Below are 16,169 nucleotides of genomic sequence, written 5' to 3'. Positions count from 1 at the left end.
TGACTTGTGCTTGCGGAACTCGGGCTGCGGGACTGTTTCATTGCAGTGTACCCTTCCAGGCTTGGGCTGGAGCCAGAGGTCTGGGCCCCTCCCTCCACACAGGGTGGTGTGGTGGGCCTCTGCTGGTGAAAAGATTTGCACTGCCATTCATTTTTGGAAGTTAGAACTGACTTATTAGTATATTTAGTCTGATTATAGGAAACATCTTTTCTCCGAAAGTAATCGCGACTCTCCAAGCAATAGTCAGAGTGAAAAGAGCTGGATCCTAGATTCTCAGAAAAAATCATTAACAAAAACCCTAGATTATACCCGAAGAAGGCCAAGGGTCAGAAGTAAATTAAAAGGTAAGGGCTATGTCATGTGTGGCACAACATAGCTGATGTAACCTACTGTGTAACCAAGGTGTAAACTGAATGGTGAAAATGTCCAAGTCTTGGTTTCGGTTCGGCAGTGTTTGTGAGATTGAGGACTTGAATGAAAACTGACTGGCTGTGGCCCAGTTTGCACAAGACTAAAATCATGCTGGTATTCTAATAGGTTAGGGAAGAGTTGGCCAAGATTTTTGCCTGCCTGTCCCTGCCTTGAGGGAGTGCATCGGTTCTTAACAACACATGTTTGTAATTTAGGTATAAAATGAGATCCTGGGGTGCTCATAGATGCTCAGGTAGTGGCAATGTTCAAAGTATGGCTTTCTATCTCTGCCCAGCAAGAATGTTATGAGCTTTCCTGGAGGTTGGGGACTCTGCTACAATTTTCCATGCCTTTGTCTCTTTAAGATTGCTGAAATGCCAGCTAGATGGGGCTGCATCTTCAAACCCAGCAGAAACCGAACCTGCTGCAGAAAGAGGCTGCTGACTTCTTTACTTTTTCAGACTCATGAGTGCTCATCTTCTGTTCTGGGTACTTCTGCAATAAAATATAAATGGACATTCTAAAGGTTGATAGTGTCTTTCACTCACACATCATATACCATATATCTCTCCCAAAGACACTCCGCTGCCATTTCATTTGTTTTATTACTACTATTACGCTTAAGGGCTCAGTCATGACTAGTTGTGCAGATCTCATCGCCCCATGCCAATGGCGGGGGAGGTTCCAACCCATTCAGAAGATTATAGGTTAAACTCAAGAGGTTCAGACACAGCTCCAGTGCTCCATAATCAGCAGTGGTTTCTGAACCTCTTGAGTTTAACCTATAATCTTCTGAATGGGTTGGGACCTCCTCACCGTTGGCATGGGGAGATGAGATCTGCACAACTAGTCATGACTGAGCCCTTTAGCGTAGTAGTAGTAGTAATAAAAAAAAAAAAAAATGAAGTAGCAGCAGAATGTCCTCAGGGAAGGTCCCTCAACTTTAAGCCCCCTTCCCATTCATCCCCGCGCTTGTTTGCCCGACTTTGGATTTGTTGCCCTTCCAAACCAGCTGCAACGTCCACCTTTTTGCCCAGATGTTCGAGGCTGAAGTGGTCTTAATAGTATTTGAATTTGCGCTAATGGGCAGCTCTGTAAGCAAATGAGTGGTTTTTAAATTTTAGTGTGGAGATGCCGTTAAGTTGGGCCTTGTACATTTTATGAAAATCCAAATAAAATTGAATGAGACTTAACCATGTTGCAGATAACTGTAAATTGACAGGTGAGGAGCAAAAGTGTGCCATGTTGCCAATAATTGGATAAAACCTTTTCTCTTACAGTGTTGCCGTTATCGTCTGCAAGTAGTGGCAGTGATTACCACACAAAGAAAGTAAGATGCTATGGTTTTTAGATTATGCTGCTACTGATGTTAATGCATTACTTATGTGAAGCACGTTAAGGGATGAATACGTAGCATGTAGCTAGGTAAATATCAAGAGTTATACCTGGGTTTTCAAATACAGCCTAAATACTTTATCCTTTTGAAGGAACATATAATTCATAGACTAGTCTGCTAGCATCAAGGTATATTGAGCTGCTAGCTGCAGGTGTGTTGCATCTCAGGGCTTGTCTACAGGGTGAGTGACTGTGCAGCAACCCAGAGTGTGAATTTACAGTACACCAGTTTGCTTCACAGTAACTAGTCAGGGGGACATCACGACAGTGCAGTGAAAGTCCTGGAGTGCAGCTTGGTGTGTACTACACACTTCAAAGCAGTGTTCACTAAAGGATCTTACCTACATTCTCCTCTACCTTTAGTAAGGAATCTGCTAGAGGTTAGGGGTAGGATGTATTTTAGTTGGAGGTTTAAGGCCTAGAGGCATATGGAACATGTAAAATCATAGAATTTCTACCGCAAATGAGCCTCACTTAGATTTTATTTACCTGTCATTCTTGGGAGCAGGGCAGGAATTAACCTGTATAATCCAACATCAGCTTTGGAAACCCGGGCATACTTCAGTTTAGATAAGCATTGATGAGCTACAGCAGCTTATTTGAATATTTGGAACCTCATGGCAGACCCTGTGCTCCTCTACTCTGTCACTGTTTCTCTTCTCCCCTCCCTCCTCTGTTTTTGTCTGAGCCTCCTGTCCCACTTCCTTCAGTGGTAGACTGGCTCCCCTCTGGCCATCTTTTGGGCTCATGTTCCCATACTCCCTGGATAACTCTCACTCCCAATCAATTTTTCCATTTGATTCAGAAATATGGACCATAAACATGGCTACAGGCTGCATGGCATGCCGCCAAACTACACTTCAAATAATGGACAATAGTGATGCCAAACTTTTCCACTGTTCCAAATGTTAGTATTGCCATGTCTTGTGAGCATAGGAGATACTGTATGAAGTCAAGGATGTTTGCGAAAACATGATAAATAGTCAGTAACTATCAGAAAGCTTATACCAGGCTTCTTACATTTTCTCTCCTTCTGCTCTCCGTTAAAATACTTTGTGGTGTTTCATATGAAGAATGACTTGAGTTGTAACCGGTACTTGCTAAAGTGGAAATTTTTGAGTGCCTCAGATTTAAGAGCATGAGTCCCTTGCAAATCAATGGCACTTATGTTCCTAAACCCCTTGGGTGTTTCAGGAAATCTCCCTCGAGGAGCCTATACATGCTAATAGCCTAGTCACTACTAATGTTTATTTTGCTTCTTGAATAAAATATGTACTTTAAAAATACATATATTTTAGGTTGGTGTTTCAAGACCAACAATGCACAGGAAAGTGCTGAAGAAGGAAATCAAATCCAGTGCAATGAGGCTTGATTTCTCTGCAGTGGAACTCCCTGGTATTTAGTGTTTTGTTTCCTCCCCATTCCCATACAGTCTACTAGAAAGAAGCCACATACGTTTTTATATTCCCTTTATCCCCCTGTTCCCCAGAAATTCCTGCTACATTGGGAGGGCTGCTTATGCTTATGCTTATGCTTTGTGCTAGACTGGTTTGTCATCCATGCTTGAATATCCAATACCAATAGATGGAGGGGAGAGGAAGGGGAAGAAATCAGATTTAGGATTTCTGGCACTTGGGAACTGAATATGACATCAACATCAATGGCTCAAGTCCACGAAAATTGGAATTTTCTTTTCTGAATAGCACTCTTAAATTTGTAAAGAGGCTGTTAAACTGATTAATGATTTGTATTGTTTTAAACTTGAAACAAATCTTTGCTGAAGATTTTTCCATTCCACAATAGTGGTCTCTCTTATGACGTAAACATTCCTAACAGTCCTCTGTTACAGCTTACAATGTAATTTCAATTTAGGTATATTAGTGTATCTGTCCATACATATACATACTGCCTTCAGAGCTTCTACTGTATGCAAGTAACTAGCAGTTATGGATCTATATACACAATGCGGTTGTGTCCTGGGATATTTGGATCCAGTGTGATAATGTGTATTATGGTAAGCTAAACCTTACATTTTGGGGCTGGAAAAATTAGCTGTCTGTCCAACAGTTTTTACAGCCTAATGTCTCCATGTCTGAAAAAGCTACTGTAATAAAATGCCATCTCATTCCTCTCATGTCCTAGCATCATAAAAAATTATCCTGCTGGTCATGTCCCTGCTTGTAGTTTGCCTGGTAATATAGAATTTTATATGTAGTGCTCTGAAGTATTTTCATTTTTCTCTGCCTTACTTTGTCCCCTCCAGGAACATACTTGCTGGAATAGATAGTGATGCGTGTATTTGCTTCAGATGTGCTCATTGCCACTGCAGCAGTCCTGGGAAGGGAAAGAATGCTGTTCAACTGCAGCTCAAAATACAATAGCGCTCTCTCTCGTACTGATTGTAGAAGAAGGTGGTGGTGGTTGTTACTCACTATTCAATGCACTTGGTCGATATACAATCCAGAATCGATTGCCTGTATTACCTGTCTAATAATTCATCACTTATGCAGTTAAAGCACTTCTTTCAGATGATTTGGAAGCAGATGATCTGACACTACCATTAAGTGCATCTTCCCATGACTATTCTGATGCTGGAGAGAAGAAAGTGAGGTTTACATTTTACCCTGTTCTATTCTGTTTATATTACTTTTAATATGAATAGTTATACAACAATAAGTTTTGTTTGGAAATGAGGTGGCCTTTTTTTTCCCTGTCTACACAGCTAATGCAATGCACCTTTCTCTTTCCCCCTCTCTCTAGAAATATGAGGAGGTATCCAGTAAATTCCCAGGAGAAGATAAAGTCTCCAAATTTAAACGAAAAGGCTCAGGTATAATAGACACCATCTAAGTAAACACAGAAGCTTTTCTGCATGAAGCGGGGTGCCTGACTGCCCCTAGTCTCTGAAAATCTCCCCCATACGTCAAGTGTCTGAATAGACTTCATTTTCTTGTTGTGCAAATTGTGAGACTGTTTCCGTGCTGTAGCTCTTATACGACTTTACTCCTGTCTAAGACTCTCATATTTATTTTTAGTCACATTATTGGTTAACTGAGGCCATCTTGAGCAGAGACACGCAGAGCAAAGACCCTAAGAATGGGGTGGGGGTGGGGAAATCTGAACCTTATTACAGAATTGGAACTATGACGTAATTAAATCAGCACTTGTTTAAAAATAGTCAGTTATATTCCCCAGCTATAAGAGCGGAGGGTAAACTTTGTGCTCAAGGTTGTCCTTATATTTAATCCCTTTCCAATAATGACTGTTTTCGTTTTACTACACAGTATTTCTACTAAAGGCAAGCACAGTGTGGAGGCTTTACAATATTGAAAGGTTTTAGCTGCTCTCTTGTTGGGCACCAGCATGTAGAAATCGAATCCTTTTCTCGTTTTGCTTGATTACCATCTGCTGTCCTTTTGAGAGAGCACAATTAATTTGTCGCAGAGTGTATGTGTAGTTGTATTTATCTTGAGGGTATGCTTTATCTTTGTAATTTGCAATATGACACTGCTTCTGCAGGAACATCCAAGGATCTTCTTTCCCTAGCACCTTTCTCTACTAACACTTTCTGTGTGGCCTTTGCATAACTGTCTGGCAACTAGAAGAGGACAAAGCCAAGAGGGTGTGGAGGGTTAGCATCTTGTTAGAGAAGCATGAGGGTTCAAGTTCTCTGACCTGAGGCATCAAAATGGAATGCCACTCTGATAGTGGTGCATGATTCGTGTCTTGCCTGGTCACTCAGTTCTTCAAGTTGCTAATGACTTTTATTGCATTAAAGATGTTCTGTAATAACGGCTTATTAACAATGCTGTGAATCTTAGTTGAAGCAAAATCAAACAAATTTGCCTGGCTTTAGTGAAAAGAATTCCTATGATCACTACTTTTTAAAATATATTTTCCCCCTCTTGTGACCTATTTTGTGTACAGTTTAATGACGGGGTATTGCTTGTGTTTTCAACCTGTTTGTGAATATTTAATTCCCATACTTAAAAAGCATCAGTACAAACTACTGTCGTCTGCTCTAAGTAAATAAATTACCAGTGACATGTAAGGACATGTCTTCAATGAGGATGAATTCACATAATCCTCTTCTAATCTGCTGTTCAAGTGGAGCTGCAGCACATCCTTCCTTGTTGGAAGAAAACCAGCAATACGCTAGCTAAACGACAATAGGGTTTTGGTGTGTGATGTTCATGCAGACGTTCTCGACACTGATCCAATTACCAGACAAAACACTTGGTTCACTGTAAGGTTGCTACTGTGTTATTATGTATATATGTTATACCAAGGAACTGTTGGTTTAAAAAAACCCAACCCACCAAAAACCCATTGTGAGTCTGAGACCTCATCTTCCAGGTACAGGCTGTAGGAAGTGAACCTCAGGCTTCAGTGGGTGTGTCTGTGTAAGATGGGAATCCCTTCCCCAGCACCAGGTGTAGATGTAACCTATGAGTACCCATACACCAGATCAGTCTAGCACTTTCCTGAATTACCATAGAGGAGAGAAGGGAGTCAGCGTGTCTGAATTTCTTATCATTTGCAGTTAATGGTGGCTTTAAGTCAGCAGTTGTGGTAGCTCTAGTCTACAGTGTAAATATAACCCTATTACATAGCGTTGGCCTGCTAAACCCAGGGTTGTGAGTTCAATCCTTGAGGGGGCCATTTAGGGATCTAGGGCAAAAATTGGGGATTGGTCCTGCTTTGAGCAGGGGGTTGGACTAGATGACCTCCTGAGGTCCCTTCCAACCCTGAGATTCTATGAATTGAATTGGGTGGCTATCTGGTTATTTATGGAGAACATGCATTGTGATATTCTGTGTGCTTTTGTTTGGAGATATTCTTGGGGGCGTAATTGAATATTCAGTTTACGGCATGAACTCTGAAAGGGTGCCAGCACCCCAAGATACCACTGCCCTGTAGCGCTTGTGAGCTGCTCAGGGGCCACAGCTGCTCCTGCTGTGCGCTGCCTTACAGAGTTTAGGAATAATCCACAGAGTTCCTGTTTCTCCTAGCCCTGATAAACTTCAAAAAGCACATGTTGCACCATGCACACGTCATCAGTTGCACATCATTAAAGCTGATAATGAGGACTGTTTTTATAAGTGTACTCCTTAAAATATGGCTTCTGTCTCCTTAGATGAGCCTAAGCCCTAAGAGCGTTAAATTGGTATGTGAAGTTTGAAGTTTTACTTGTGATCCTTATTTCCCTCTCTCCAGTTGCTCTTGCTGGCACGCTGGAAGAGGTGGAGATGAGGCTATGTGCACTCACTGCCCTTGTCTGCACACTCTTCCAGCCATGTGTGCATGGGAGAAGCAGCAGTTCTGTAGAGGCTGTGCAGGGTCTGATGATGTAGGTAGCCTGTGCAGAGGAATAAGGAGACTCCAAACTGTCCTGCAGAAATGTACAACCAGTGTCTCAGATAAATTTGGATTGTTCACTGAGACTCTTGTAAACCAGAAAGCAATGCTAGCTATTGCAAGGTTGGTAGGCCACTGTTTAGTCCTGCTAAATATTCAGTGTGGAACTAAGTTATAGATCTCTACTGTACCAGTATTGTTTTTTAGATCAATCGCTTGGTGGTGTCATAAAAAAGCCTAAACTTTCAAGATGGCAAATGGATCAGTCATTTCCTGGCGTTTCTCCTGAGCCAAGAAAACTTTTTGATTCAATAGAGAAGAAAAAGGAGATTCAAACAGGTAACACCAGGCCGGTGTTTAAAACAAGCATTTCAAAACCTTTGTAACTTGGCCTTATTGAATGAAATTGTAGTTTGTGTCCAAACCTAGAGAGAACTATAGTGAATGCCTCTTAAAGTGAGCCATTCTAATGGGATCAAATTGTGAACTTGAAAAAGTGTAAATAACTGTTAACTCCATGGAAATAAATGGAGTTGGAGGTATACATTAGAGGAGAATTGGTCCCGTTATTTGCAAGTTCTGGTGTGGAAGCTGCATGGAATGGACATATAAACGTCCAGAAATGACAGCAGTTTCAAGTGTACCTGCTCCCAGATTTCAACTTAATGGACAGTCAAGCCCACTGTCTTGCCCCTTCTATAGATACTAGCAACTTTTGTGGAAAGTACATGGAAATCACTGCCAAATCAGAATGGTAGCGGGTTGCATCAATGCACAGTGACTGTAAAGGACTACACAAGAGGCAAAGCGGTGGTATCAAGGCCTGTGCTACAGAGTAAGTCCTCCAGAAAGTGCAGAGACCACACACTTTATGAAGAGAGACAGTCTTTGGTTTTCCTGGGACACACTTCCCTCTGGGGAATGGAAGCAAAGGAGCCCAGGACGGGGCTGTCGCAGGTTGCAGCCAGAGAGTAGCAGGATGTTTTTGTTGCCTCATTTCTGTACATAGTTTCTATTCTTAGTAAAGGGTTTATCTGGAAACAAGCCTGCTCATCAATAAGATATTAAGAAGCCCAATATTTTTTGGTCTGATGCCCCATATTTACATGTTAATACATTGTATACTTGGTTGGTGCCCAAATATCTGTTCTACAATACAGTCATTTGTAATAGATTGACAACTCCTTCTCAGACTTCCTCAATTTTGAGGTTGTTCTGTTCCAGTTTCCAAGAACTTTGGAAGAGTGACCGTGAAACACCGTCTCGCCTCTAACATAGGTTGTCACTTGCATCTCGTGTAGTGAAGGAATGTGCTGCAGTGCAACAGATAACAATTAGGATCAAGTCTGCTCGAGTGCTTGGGAAACATTTTGCATGGAGTTGTACCTTCCTCTCTTGCAGGTCGGGAATCAGATGACTCAGATGACACCTTTGTCTCTAAGATACTGCATGAGGACGTCAGTGATTCTGGTGTCATTGCTGCCTTTGAAAGCTTTACCAACCAACTAACAAAAACATTCTGGGTAACTCTACAGTGTGCATGATATTCCTAGTGTGTATTCAGTGTCTGGCATGTGTAGACCTAAACAAAGCAACCAAACAGCTGATTAGCTGGGATGCTTGACCCTACTGTCCTTAAATTAATACATCTGGGGGAAGGGAGTTAGTTGGAGAGTCCTTTATTCAGGAACTCATTCCCCCACATCTAGGTATGCTGCAAGGCCCAGCTATTCTCAGAAATGCCCAAGGGGAGGTAATGGATTGGTTGTGAGAGGATGGTTTTAATTGGAATGGAGAGTTCTTTTAAGTGAAACTTTATTCTGTGATGTCAATTTAATTGTATTTAGATGTTCCAAATAATTTGATGGAAAGGAACAACCCTTTTTAATCCTATCCCAACCTAATAGTGGCATACCTACTTCTTCTGGTTGCAGGGTTGGGGCCACACATATTTAGAGTGTATAAGCAGACATATACAGCAGGAGGGGGGGGGGGAAGGGGAGAGATAATTGTATTGTTTTGGGTGGGTTCTTTAATTTATGGAAATTATTGGCTACTGTACAGAGAGAACAGTGACCAGTAATGTCCATAAACTAAGTAAGCATCTTTTCTGTAATGAGTCAGAAAACTATATAGGCTGACTGAGTAGCTAGAGCTTATGTAGACCTCCAGGTATGTTCACACAGCATTTTGGAGTTTGTGGGAGCAGACCTCCCAGTGTGGGTCAACAGATCTGGGCTAGTGGGCCTCGCACTAGTGCTCTAAAAATAGCTGTGAAGACAGCACTTTGAGGATGTTACTTGGGCTGGGGTGTGGGAAGGCTTCACCTCCTGAGTCACAACTTCAAAGCGCTGTCTATACTGCTACTTTTAGAGCACACCACAAACCCTGCAGGCTCAAGCCTGTTGACCAAGGCTGGAAGGCTTGCTCCAAGATGCTGTGTAGATGTACTCATAAGGACCTAGACATGTCTCTTTGGATTTATATTACATGGAGGCAGTTGATTTACCATGGAACTTAGTTATGACCCCAACACACACTGGGGGGAAAAAATCATGTTGTTGTTGTTGTTGACCTGAGATGGTGCTAACTAACGGTCTGATTTTGCAGCCCTTCTGTCCCACTTCAGGGTGTGAGTAAGGACTGTAGGATAAGGCCCTTAGTAACTTCTCAGGCAGTAATCTGTTCTCTTTATGGGTTAGATGTTCACTTGTAGCATACTCTGTGTAATTTAAGGCTTTATCTACAGAGTTCCAATGATATAAGTAAAGGAGTGAAAATAAATTGATTTAGTTAAACCAGTGTGAACCTTTGTGTAAACACTTTTTTAAAAAAAATTGTTTGTTTGTTTGTGTCTTATTTCAGGTTAGCTTACGTTGATTAGAAGCAGGTTTAAACTAAACCAAAATAAGTTTGCCATGTAAGGGATGGCACCAGTTCAGCTAAACCAGTAGAAATGTATATGTGGACAAGTTTTAGACTAAGTGTTTTGTTTTGGTTTGACATTGTATATTAAGATGTCTATATTGTGCTCTAGTCCAGGTACAAAAGAATGGAGATTTGTGCAAAGAATGCTTTGAAGACATCTGAAAAAAGTGTGTCAGCTTTATTATATCAGATACATCAATGCAGGTAACTAATTTGCTACTTGCCAAAAACAGCTTAAAATTTGCATGAGTTTTCTAGTAACCCTGAAAAATGAATGCCTTTTGTAATAGAACTTGGCAGTAAAGTATTGCACTTCTTAGGGTTACAAAACAAAATGACAGTAGCTGACTTGTTTAAAAAAAAATCCATTGGGAGGAGAGCTCCTGTGATGCTCACTTGTTTGTGGTGAGTAGGGCTGTTTGCGTATAATGAATCCCTCCTGCACTAGTGGAGCTGTATGTGTAGGCAATGTTGTGCATAACCCACTTTCCCTGCAAGGGGGATGAGAATGGAGTCAATGCAAAGGGTACTGGAGCCAAGAGACTGGACAACAGAGGCATTTTGTGTCCCGTTGACTGGAAGTCCAGGTTAAAAAGTCTGCTTCCATGAAATTCTTTTCGTTTGTTACACTCAAATGGTATCACTTGCCTCCCCTTTCAACAGAAAAATAATGAAACAGAAGTCAATTTCTAGAAAGCTCTTCATACTCTTAATGTCATCTCTATAGTCAGTTAAGCTGTGATGCTTAACTGCATAAATATAAATCTAATTAATGCACAAGCACAGTTTGGGATCAATATTGATATAGACTAATCATGAACATCTCTCATGTCCTTGCTCACGAATGTGCGTCAGTGTGTAGGATTTGGCAGTGTGAAATAGTTCCAAATTCATGGCAAGTATTGCACCTTTAACTTACAAACTACACAGGATACAAGTACCTCCCATTGTATCCCTGCTGTATAAAATATATAGCTCGCATGGTACCAAGCGCCTGTCTTGATGAAAGTAAATACAGAAGCGAAAAATAAAAATCTGTTCATTTCTCTCGCCGAAGCTTAGCGTGGGTTTACAGTAGAAAGCTGCTGCTGTGCCTTTGTATGCAGATTTTTCTAGAACTGGTCAGAAATGGAAACCGCCATTTAACAGGAAAAAAAACCAAAACTTTTGCTCTCTTTCTAATTAGGAAGTGTTGTCAGTTTTCAGATTTGAAAACCCAGCTCCTAGGTTACTTTCTCCCTGTCACTTTCAAATTCAGTAGAATATTTTTAATTGGGGGAAAACTTGGTGGATGGCCTTGTGTCCCCATTAACAGACATGCTTGATCAGCAACAGGCTCCATTTTTCAGAGTAACAGCCGTGTTAGTCTGTGTTCGCAAAAAGAAAAGGAGTACTTGTGGCACCTTAGAGACTAACCAATTTATTTGAGCATAAGCTTTCGTGAGCTACAGCTCACTTCATCGGATGCATACTGTGGAAACTGCAGAAGACATTATATACACAGAGACCATGTGTGTATATAATGTCTTCTGCAGTTTCCACAGTATGCATCCGATGAAGTGAGCTGTAGCTCACGAAAGCTTATGCTCAAATAAATTGGTTAGTCTCTAAGGTGCCACAAGTACTCCTTTTCTTTTTAGGCTCCATTTTAACAGCGATATCCCTGGATAAGCCCATGGGATTAATATACTCTTCAGAGGAGCGGGGCCAATGAAGTTGTTGTCCTGTGGTGCCAAAACCCACTGTAAAATGTGCTTAAAGCATGTGTTTGCACCTTTGGCCCACTGACTTTAGAGGTGCCCAGGAGCAGCAGGAGTCAGTGCTTTTATAATTGCTCACTATGAGCTGGACAGAGATGTTTGTCCAGTGCAGGCCACTGAAAAGCTGCCATCTAGTATAACACCTGTGGTACGTACTGTTCAGGCACCTATCTAAAAGCCGTACCCTAGGAAGGTAAAGCCTTTACATTTATATAACCAATCCCCTGAATCCTCTAATCCCCATGTGCAAATTATTCTTGCTTGCTCATGTGTATATGGCTATGGTATCTTGGCAATGTACGTCCCTGGGGATAGTTCTGACTTGAGAAATGTACCTACTTTTGCCTTCTTTCCAAGAATTTCCTTATGTTTACCTTTGCAATATGTTGCTCTTGCACTCATCTGAAGACGTATACTCAGGTTTTTTGGCATAGTATTTCCTGTGCTAGCTATATTGTAACAAATGGTTTACGTTCTGCTAAATAGATATTTTTTTAAAAAATCAGCTGATGGTGTGTTGGAAAGAAAACACCTGCTTTTGTTTGTTTTCCTTACAAATCTGCAGAGCTGTGGCCTACATAATTCATAAACCAAATTGCAGCAGTCATCTGCTGTCTTGTAATGCTGCATTTTAAAGATGTTGAACTTCTATTTATTGCCTGCAGACTGAATAAATTGGAGAACTTCCACAAGGTTGTTGTCCAAGAACTTGCCAATCTTGAGAAGGATACTCAAATTTTATCCATCCTTGAGAAGGACACAGTGGTGTGTATGTCTTTTTGTTTTTTGACCCATACATGGATTGAATGTCCAGTTCCAAAATAACACGTGTACTCTTTGGGAAACTCTTGTAGGACTTTTGGAATAAACAGTCCATCAAACTGAGCTCTTTCTGTAATCATCAAAGGCAAAGGTATTTATCTTCCAGCTGTCTCTTAAATATGTCATTTTAGAGATAGGAAATATCTTTGCTCAGTCTTAGTTATTTAGTTAAATGGTCAGTTCTGATGCTGGTCATTACTTCTGTGACTTTATTTTAGAGAGACAAGGTAGGCGAGATAATATCTTTTATTGGACCAACTTCTGTTGGTGTGAGAAACAAGCTTTTATTCTGTTTTAATCAGTGCTGCTTGGAAACCTGTAACTAGTAATTATGGACCAGAGCAGCAAAATTTGGATTTAAATAGTCCCATAGTTTTCAGGTGCTTGGATCTGAGGTTTTGGTACAGGACCACCTTTATGTTGCTCACATGTGCTTGAAGTAGGTTAGCAGGTTTCATAAACCCTAACGTGGCTGTGGTTCTTTGCAGGTTTCCCTGGAGTTTTGGTTTTGCATAAACCCAAAATGCAAATGGAAACCCTTGACTCCCCCAAATTGGTCCTTACAGCTCCTTACCACCTTAAAATAGCTTGTCAAGGTCAACATCCCTGCTCCAGTATCTTCTGTTATGGAGCAGCTGGTCTCTGACTGGGATCTTTGAGGAAGTGCTAGATGGCTGGTCCTGATCTTCTTCTGTATTTGAGAGCATGCCTGATCTGCATTTGCCCCCACGTTTCTGAAGTGGTTTTCTTGAGGAGACTGGAGGCTCTCGCTATTCAGTCTGGGTAACTGGACAAAATAAAAGCATGTTCGCTCTGTGGCTAACAGTGGGAGCCGGGTGCACTTGATACAGAAGTCCAAGGGTTTTTCTTATGCTAGCTATTGTGCTGGCTGCTGAGCTGCAGTTAGGGGAACCCCAGGGATTTAGTTATGAAACAGTAAGCGTGGGCACACTGAAAGGAGGCCATCCAATGAGATTCTCCACCTTTATTTTTCTTCCAGGATTCAGACTATGGATTCAGTATTGGAAGAAACTGTGAGGAGTTTTAAAGATACAATACAAAATACAACGGTAGGTGCTGTACACCAGCAGCTTTGTATCTGGATTCTGAGCTGAGGAGCAGTTGATCAGCAAATGAAGTACGAATCTATTTGCTGAGGAATTGTTAATGAGAAACTTTTTTCCATTAAGTAGAATAGGCAAGAATATCCCATCTAGGATGTTTCATCATCTGGTTCAGCATGCTTCGTGATGATTGGCTGGGAAACTCTGTGCATATAAGCCCAGTTCATCATTCCGCAACCTCTAAAACAGCTCCTTACAAAATCTGTTGAACATGATGCATGTTGATCATAAAACTTTGGCTTGTTCTGAAACAAACTCTAGGTCAACCAACAGCACTGAGATTAGATTTTCCTAATTCATGTTTTTTGTCCCTTTTCTTGCCAAAAAGTCACTTTGGTGTTTCTTCTTATGAACAGTGAAATCAGCATTTTCTGAAACCAATTAAAAATAGTACAAAACTGCAGAATTGGTAAAGTGCCATTTTTAACCTTTTGCCCGATCCTTCTCCTCTTGCATTCACACCATGAAAGGGCCAGGCACAGTCATACCTCCTTCTAGTGCCCCCATAGGTCTCTACCATCACCCATGGGGAACAAGGAGAGACTTTCCTCCGGGGACTATTAATTATGGCTAAGATTTAATGACATAATAGAGCCATTAATCTTCTAAAGTGCTAGAATAATACTTCTCCTGTGGTCACTTCATTATTTAAAGAGCATAACTCTAGAAGGTCACTCGAATTTTCTCTTACTTCCTGTTCCTTTATATTTTTTAAAGCAAAATCCAAACCCTAATTTTAAAAAGTGAAAAATCTCTAAAATAAATATTGATTCCTTTTACAGTAGGAGATGATAAAACTGATGCTGAATTATGACTCTACCAAGGATCTAAGCTACATACTTCGCATAAGCCATTGAGCTGGTGCTAGATTTCAGCAGGAGAATGTTTAACAGCTGAACTAAACATTCAAAATGTTCTAGATGAATTGGGTTCTATCAAGCTCAACCCCTCCTCGGCACTCCCAACACACACACTAGTGCCACTGTTCATTTCTTATATGTAGACCTGTATAATGTCTCTGGCATAGCTTTAGAAGCTTGTGACCACTGCCTTAGTATTCCTGTGATGGTGGGATCTTCTGGTTTTTGTGATTTGTGCATAATGCAGTTGGTGTGCATGGTGCTTTAGGAGCTCAAGAAAGCCAGTTCCCCATGCCAAGGAAGGTAAACCATATGCTAGTGATGATAATTATACGAGCTAAAATGATGTTAATATGGCACTTCAAAGAAAATCTTCTTTCACTTACATGTCAGATCCTGAATTCAGGATTCTGTTTCCCATGAAACTGGTGGCTTTGCGAGCACTTGCCAGTGGAGAGAGCGCCCTTTGCTTTGTTGTGGGCAGCACTTTTGAAAATGAAATGCAGCACGCTGAAACCTGGAGTTGTCACATCACAGAAGATGCTCAGTACCTTGCAGTATTATGCCCTTAACTGAACAACGGGCAATTAAAAATAAACCGTTTTAAAAATTTATTTCTAAATTTCAATTAATTCCAGATTACATTTGAAAATCTTTATATTAATATGCTCATATTTTTTTCTAAAATACTCTTCTTTTTCTCCCTGTAGTATGAACATCCACAGGAGAAGGTGGAAGAAAATAGTAAGGTGTTCGTTGTTGCTTCTGATTAACAAAACACTATATTGTACTGTAAAACAGTTTTTGAGGACATCACACATCTTACGTTGTTTCTATAGAAGAACTCTGAGTCTTGTGGAGAATATGGAGGATGTATTTTCCTCAATCTCTCGCCTCTCAAAATAATTACAATGCTATTTTTGACTTTGTTTTATTACTCAGGTGTCTCCTTCCATTGTCCATAAGGAGTGGTACCCTTGGGTTCCTTGCAGTGCTATCTTTTAGGTCCAACTTAAATTTGAGTTTCAAGGATGAACAGAAATCCAAATAAACATCATGCTTTATATCACAAATTGATGTAAAATGGATTGCATTACACGTTTTGTTAATACCTTTACAAATAAACTCCTTTAGTCATTATAGGCTGTTCATTTAATGATTTAAGCAAAAATGTTGCTCATTTGTGACAATTAAATTCCCCTTCATTTCTTTGTGTTATAAAGAGAAGAAAATCATTTTCTCTAAATGGGGAAAATATCAATTTTGCCATCTCTTTAACCCTTTAGTAACCCTTTAGTAACTTAAGAAAAGCCTGTTTTTTGTTTTGGTTAGCTGGGATGTATTTCCAGGGCCCAATGGGTGAGCTAGGGTGCACCTCTGACTCTGTTCATAGAATCATAGAATATCAGGGTTGGAAGGGACCTCAGGAGGTCATCTAGTCCAACCCCTGCTCAAAGCAGGACCAATCCCCAACTAAATCATCCCAGCCAGGGCTTTGTCAAGCCTGTTGC

At 40.7% G+C, this 16,169-nt stretch overlaps 1 protein-coding gene across 1 annotated transcript in view; it reads left to right on the top strand.

Annotated features, from left to right (window-relative positions):
* Window positions 1-15,431, top strand: part of SYCP2L (synaptonemal complex protein 2 like) — a gene marked incomplete at both ends in the record, with an annotated part of 54,631 nt that extends 39,200 nt beyond the window's left edge. The window contains 12 exons of the mRNA XM_084621087.1: window positions 188-344; window positions 1,692-1,741; window positions 3,105-3,201; window positions 4,317-4,411; window positions 4,567-4,636; window positions 7,372-7,503; window positions 8,566-8,687; window positions 10,202-10,296; window positions 12,518-12,617; window positions 12,707-12,765; window positions 13,675-13,744; window positions 15,369-15,431. Coding sequence (XP_084477213.1) covers window positions 188-344; window positions 1,692-1,741; window positions 3,105-3,201; window positions 4,317-4,411; window positions 4,567-4,636; window positions 7,372-7,503; window positions 8,566-8,687; window positions 10,202-10,296; window positions 12,518-12,617; window positions 12,707-12,765; window positions 13,675-13,744; window positions 15,369-15,431 — 1,110 coding nt within the window. The remainder of the gene's footprint in view (window positions 1-187; window positions 345-1,691; window positions 1,742-3,104; window positions 3,202-4,316; window positions 4,412-4,566; window positions 4,637-7,371; window positions 7,504-8,565; window positions 8,688-10,201; window positions 10,297-12,517; window positions 12,618-12,706; window positions 12,766-13,674; window positions 13,745-15,368) is intronic.
* Window positions 15,432-16,169: the final 738 nt, after the last annotated feature.

The sequence above is a fragment of the Lepidochelys olivacea genome, assembly GCF_965140295.1.
Source record: "Lepidochelys olivacea isolate rLepOli2 genome assembly, chromosome: 2".
In the NCBI taxonomy this organism is placed as follows: domain Eukaryota; kingdom Metazoa; phylum Chordata; order Testudines; family Cheloniidae; genus Lepidochelys; species Lepidochelys olivacea.
This window is presented reverse-complemented; position numbering and strand designations above follow the sequence as displayed.